General features: G+C 36.8%; 1 protein-coding gene across 1 annotated transcript; it reads right to left on the bottom strand.

Moving 5' to 3' along the window:
* Positions 1–1,369: 1,369 nt before the first annotated feature.
* On the bottom strand, positions 1,370–6,036 carry IFNG (interferon gamma). The gene is made up of 4 exons (XM_040990087.1): positions 5,845–6,036; positions 4,602–4,670; positions 4,322–4,504; positions 1,370–2,076 (listed from the first exon to the last, which is right to left on the bottom strand). Exons 1-4 carry the CDS (start codon positions 5,956–5,958, stop codon positions 1,936–1,938), a joined length of 507 nt encoding a protein of 168 aa, XP_040846021.1. The 5' UTR covers positions 5,959–6,036; the 3' UTR covers positions 1,370–1,935.
* Between the last annotated feature and the right edge of the window lie 858 nt (positions 6,037–6,894).

The raw sequence follows: 6,894 nt of genomic DNA, 5'->3' as shown, positions 1-6,894 counted from the left end.
ATTCACGTAACCTAAAAGCCTAATACTATGTTCCCTACATTACCTCTTCAAATGGCATCTCTTCAATGAAGCCATTTTAAAATATATATTTATATATTTGAGGTGGAAAAGATGTCACATATATTACCATACAGATATAGGAACTTACTGATTCTTCCGTACTACTCCACTGCCGTCTCCACTCCTGCATGTGCTTCCTACTACTTAAACATTGCTTTTAAACTTTTAGTCCACGTGGGCCACCAAGTGCACATATTCCAAGTCTTTCATCCTGCTCTACTTTTACTTTTTCGTGATATCAATCGCTTTCTAACATGCCATGAAATTTGCTTAGTAGTATATATTTTCATTTATTGTTTATTTCCTCCTTGGTCAATTTCAAACTCCCCAAGGGCAGAGATTTTTTTCACTGTTTTGTTGATCTAAGCACATAGTTTTACCAATAAATGTTTGCTGAGTGAAAGAATAAACCATCATCACATCATCAGAAGGAAAGCCCCATTTTTATTAATTTTTCAGAAAAGGAACATTGAAGCTTAAAAACTTACATAATACTAACAAAATCACTACACAGCACACTGCTTCTAATGGCATACCCTGGATTCCAATCCACTCTCCTCTCTTTCTTTCTCTAGAATTTATACTCATTGCCCCATGCTCAGTGGTGTTTGCTCTGGTGGACTGAGTGGGAGAGATGCAACAAGAGGCTACCACGGTGAGGGATTGAGTGAGGAACTAAAGGAGGATATAGTAAAAAATAAATCTCTGTGTGCCATGTTTGGCAATTTGGACTACTTTAGAGAGCAAAAACTTTAAATTGAATGGTGACATAATTAAATTTGTATTTTGAGAAGTTTAAATAAAACAGCTGCCAAGTGGAATAATGAAAGTCACCAAATTACCTGTTGGGAGAATCACTGTATTTATGTTATTCTAGATTTGCATGGCTAAAAATGAATTTCTTCCAGGGTCAGCGCAATAGTGTTTCAGGTTAATCTGCTGCCTGTGGAGTCAGTTCTAGTCCTGCGGCTCCCCTCTATTCATGCTGATAGCCTGGGAAATCAGCATGGCATGGCCCAAGGCCTTGGACTCATACACCCACATGAGAGATCTGGAAGAAACTATTGGTTCCCAGATTAAAACTGGCGCGGCTCTCATCTTTGCACCAACTGGGGAGTGAACCAGGAGATAAGAGAGTTTTCTTTCTCTCTCTTTCTCTTTCTCAATTTCAAGTACAATAGATCTTAAAAAAACACACACATAACTTAATTCCTAATGCATTTGCAGACAATTCATTCATCCCAGCTGTCACTTAAACAAAAGTCAGACATCACATACATAGCTGTAAATTCTGCTTTATTTACACATATATTTGATATTAGATATTGATAAACTAAACAAGTGCACTACTTTCCATTTAGGGGGAGTCGCAGTTGTCAATAATATTCAGACACATCTGGAATGAAACTTCCTGAGATGCTATTTTTTATTAAGGCACAAGGTCACATCACCTGGTAAGTTCAAGTGGTGTCTGACATGCTATTAAAGCAGTGGCTCAGAATGCAGACACGTTCTCAAACAGTCAGAAACTGGATAGTATCATTCTATGCACAAGTGTTCATTGTATCATCAAGTTAAAAAGCACACAGCATACAAGATCTTGCTGAATAATCTAAGCTGCCTGTCTGGCCCCAGATGAAAAGCCTTCTAATCACATAGTATTGCCTAATCAGAAAAAAGAGGGTCAAATGAAACAGTTACAAGATTCAGGAATTATAAATAAGGTATATATTAATAGATAATCATTTGCATTACATAAAAGTTGCTATTATAAATACTTTCAATCAATGAGTTTAAAGTGTATTTCCATATAAATAATGTTAAATATTAATAAATAGGTTTAGATTAAAAATTCAAATATTGCAGGTAGGTTGATCAGTATTTGGATGCTCGCCGGCCTCGAAACACTCCACTTTGACTCCTTTTTCGTTTTTTGGTGTTAGGTTTTGAAAACAGGAAATTCACAACATTGTTGAGTTCACTTATTGCCTTGCGCTGGACCTGTTGGTCATCTACCTATTTGGGAAAGAAAACAAAAAAGCTATCAGGACATTCTGCTGGTAAAGTTATGATCAGTAGAAACAAGTATCCCTTTTAAGAAGTCATCTTTCACTACTATTCATTTTTTTCAATACTTAGGGCTAAAATTTAAATGGCTGGTTGTGCTACATATGATGAGGGTTATTACTTATTCTTAAACATGTTGCTACAGACTTTTCAAAAGTATGTGGTGAAAAGAGTCCTGAAATGGAGTAAGGGTAAAAATAAGTTTGTACTTCTTGCATAGAATGTTTTTGACCTGAACCAATCACTTAACATCATTGAACCTTTTTTGTTTTTCTAACCTAAAAAGTGAAGCAATTGATTGGATGAACTCTAAGTCGCCAATTCTATTTCCTTATGTTTCAACAAGTCACTGCTGTCTGTATCAAATGAGTTAATATCCTCCTAACCTAAAGACCTATTCAATGACTAAGAGAGCAGGAGCCAGGTGCATGGAAAAGTCCCATCCCACTGAGTATCCAGCGTTCCCTAGGTGACTATGATAACACACCCAGGCACAGGTAAAGGTTAATTACATTATAAAGAACAACACTTGTACTTTTTAATTTCCCCTAGATCAAAGCACTTGCCTTATTTCTACAATGGAATTCAAATAAATGTAAACTTAAAATCACAAATTGTTACAACTTTTCTGTACTCTATCTTCTATGCCAGCAAACTTGAATTAAGTTTATTTCTTCATTTTAACCAATAAAGACGTTTAGGCAATTTCATGCTTAATAAAATGAGAATCATTTCCTGATATGTTAGCTTTGCAACTATATTCATTTCTAGTACTGGAAAACTAATGGCCACTTTGTATTATTTTTGAGGATGACCAGAGAGATTCTAAGCTCCAAGACTAATTATTAAATTGTATAACATGCCTAAAATAGATTAGCAATTATGAAAAAAAAGCAAACAACAATTAAGAGTTCATTCAAGATTGCCCTTCTTGAATCAGGAGACCTGAAGATTCCAAAAAGATGGAGACAAGACAATTTTAGTGTTTCAAGGGATAATCACAGCAGAGTAGAAGCTTCCATCAACTGTGGGTTTGCAAATGGCAAATGTTATCTTCCAGAAAAGCATCACCAAGATGCATGTCTGACACTGAATAGCATGCCAGGAGAAGCACAGAGCTAGGAACAAGCACTTCCCCTGTCTGCAGCCTCTGACCAAAGGATGTCTTCTGCCACCCCTCTTTCAGTGCCTGGGGACTCACAGGAGCCAACTAAGAGGAGACCAAAATACAATAAAGGCTGAACACAAATCCCAAGAGCTCCAGAACTAACAAAATTCCTGACCTCGTGTTCACTCCCATTGATATCAAAGTCAAATCCAAAGGAAAAAGGACATCTTGTCTCCCAGAGGAAATATGGGGGAAAGGTGGTTTTCTTTATGTTTTAAATATATCTTTAAGCTTCTAAAAGCCATAATTTTTGCCAAACCCTTGAGGCAATTTCATGTAATAAAGATGAGAAAGCTGAATATTTCACTAGCTGAGATAGCCTAGTACATGGAAGCTGATAAATCAGTTTTTTCCTAAGAGCAATCTACCTCTTTATCCTGAAATCAAGCAAACAGCCAGCATTCTCACTTCCAACTGGACTGCAATGTCTGAGAAGCTAACAAGAAACTGGCAGTGGAACACTCCTGGCACTGCCTCGCAGGCTGCTCTCCTCTCTCGTTCTCATTTTCTATCCATGACACTGCACAAGAAAGGAGACCAGAGAATCGGGTGGTGAGTTCCACAGGCTCTTTTTAAGAGCCCCAGACAGATGCATGATTCATCTCAGATCACAGTTCCTTGGCCACTGAGATGGGAGGAGAAAAATCTTACCCATGCTCTGCTCTTTCCACTAAGACATATAGCCTCCCATCAAAATTTCCATCACACAGACTAGAGGCAATGAGAGCATTGCTTCTCCGTATCCCTTCCCGCCTACTTCCTCTTGACTCGATTTGTCCATTCACCTGTCTTAGTGTAATCATTTTAATGATAGCATGAAGTGTTTTAAAATGATACACTTAAATTATTCCCATACTGGCTTCGTACAATCACCCAAGGCACTAACAAAATTAGGAAGAGTGGAATGGGCTAACTTACATGACTCTAGCAACTGTCAGATGATTTTTACTTTCTGGGAATTGAATACTGAGCAACAGCCTATGCAATTTCTCACTGAAACTAATGAGAGAATTAAAATGTCCTTACCGAAATTTGAGTCAGATTTTGGAAGTCTTGCAGCTTAGTGAGGCTGCTATTGAAGAACTTCACAAAAATGTCTTCCTTGATGGATTCCATGCTCTCTCTGATGACCTCATGCTCTTTCAAGTTGTCAAAGAGTTTGAAGTAGAAGGAGACAAGTTGGCTCTGAATTATTTTGAGGTCACTCTCCTTGGGGGAAAAAAAAAAACAGGAAGAGAATGATGTGAATTTGCTCATCGCAAGATAAACAACAGGGAAATCAGATAGGTGGGCATGTGCAACTTACCTCTTTCCAGTTTCTCAAAATATTCAAGAAAAGTGGTCTACCAGTTGCCACATCTGAAGTATTTGCTTTCTAAAAATAGAAGGAAAAGTTGATTTATAGATATTTCATAAATTGTTCTAAAATGTACTTCAATGTTCCATGGAACTCAGATGCCGATAATATTCATTAATTTTCTTTTCAATCATTCTGTTCAGTTCTACCAATAACTATTCTCAGAAGTTGAGGGTTAGATGTAGTCAGACTATAAGTTCTCTTAGCTTTCTTACTAACGAGCATAATTCTTACACTGCAATGTCACACACATGTTCAACAAGCCTGATGGAACTTTAAAAGTCTCCAACTACAGGAAGTTAAAAAAAAAAAAAAAGCCATTCCACTGTAGCTATAGAATACTGCCCTCTTGTGGCGTAAGTCTCTGTGTCATCCACCTGTTCACATCTATGATGTATTGTTGAATGGGCTTTAAACAATAGCTTCGTATACATATATATATATATATGAGATTTGATTTATACTGCAAGAATAACATAGACTGTGAATGCTAGAACTTTCTTGGATGCTAGCCAGTTTTGGGATGCATAATAAAATATTTACAACACAAAAAATTATTTTCATTAACCATAGATAAAGCTTTAACAGAAATTTAAAAAAAAATTCCAAGCCAGAATGAAAATCTCAGCAAGTGACTGAGTTCAGGAATAATTCCCCAGTAAAACAAACGCATCTGTAGAATTCTGTAGTCATTCCTTGGGCAAAAGCACTTATAAATTATTTTTATACGCCTATAGTTTAAGGACCTCATCTTCTTTTACTTCAGTTTATAAGTTATCTTTCTTTTATTGTTTGAAATGCTAATCTCAGCATTTTACTGCCATCTTCATAGTAGGTTACGAAATCAAACACTGAAAGCCAACCATTTTGTCGATGTACATATTACTTGGCTTATCAGAACTGAACAATTTCTCATCACAGAGATATCAATATGCTTTATATTCATTTGATGCCCATCTTCTGGAAGATTCATGTGTGCTCTGTAAATACAGTGCATTGAGCAGGAAGTCGAAGTAGTGTCTAAATTATTTAGTAAAAAAAAAAAAATCCATCCAACCAATACTTAGTAAAATAACACCAAGTCTTCTCAAAATGACTGTGAAGTGGAGATGACAACCTGTCTTATCCAACTGCAAGTTAACATTCAATCATTTTCAACCACAAGCAAGTATTGTTAAAAGGTCATACTCACAAAATATTCCTTTATCTGATGTGCTTCTTTGGAAAGTATGTCCTGACAGTAACAGCCTGAAGAACCCAAAATGATGCAGAGTTGAAAAGCCAAGAAGTAACTTGTGTAATTCATTGCTTCAGAGAGGGTTAGGCTGAAAAAGTTGAAATTAGTGGCAGTATATGAAGTTGATCAGGCTCAGGAGACTTGGCTGGCCCCTCTTCTCTAATGGCTGATCGGCAGATGCTCAGAACACTGTACCGCACCTCCTTTGGTTGCTGGTATTTATACCTGATTGAAGTCTCATCAGGATTACGTATTTTCACAAGTTTTTTAAGATGAGATGGTGACAGATAGGCAGGATTGCTAGTTAGTTTGTATTAATAACTATGGTTTTGTGGCATTTTGGTGTTGTCGTTAGAGTTTCCTTTCAACTTCTTGCGATCTCTGACGATGAGCCAGACCCATTATGCCCACCTGTGCCATTATTGTGGGATCCTTTGAAAGCACTTTTACTTCACACCATTCAGGGGCTGGAAATTTTTTTACACTCCCCATTTTGCCCTTGTGAAATGTTGACTCCTCATCCACAGAGCACATTGATCATTTGTTTGTGGTTGGGAAGAAGTGAAAAAGGAAATTCTAGGGCCTCTCAAACTTTGACAAAGGGGGAGCATTTTCAAGTTTTTCTTGCAAATGACCAGAAAGCAAGGAAAGACTGTGGTTAAAAGAGCAATGTGGTAAGGAAGTCCTTCATCAGACTTGGTTAGTAAAATATCTACCCCAAATTGTTCTAGGCAAACACTGCCCAACAGAAAGTTAATGCAATCTACATAAGTGAAATTAAATTTTCTGGCAGTCCCATCAATAAATGTAAAAAATGACACAAAGTAATTTTTAAAATATTAAACTTGATGCAATTTAGCCAAAATATTTCTATATCTATCAAAGCACATTATTTTTTATATGTATTTTTTATTTGAAATGTAGAGTTACAGAAAGAGGGAGAGAAAGAAAGGTAGAGATCTTCTATCCACTGGTTCACTCCTTAAGTGGCCTCAATGGCCAGTT

The sequence above is a fragment of the Ochotona curzoniae genome, unplaced genomic scaffold (assembly GCF_017591425.1).
Source record: "Ochotona curzoniae isolate NIBS_2020 unplaced genomic scaffold, NIBS_Ocur_1.0 contig_1014, whole genome shotgun sequence".
NCBI classification, from domain to species: domain Eukaryota; kingdom Metazoa; phylum Chordata; class Mammalia; order Lagomorpha; family Ochotonidae; genus Ochotona; species Ochotona curzoniae.
Note: the sequence above shows the minus strand (reverse complement) of the source record. Positions and strands in the feature narration are given on the sequence as shown.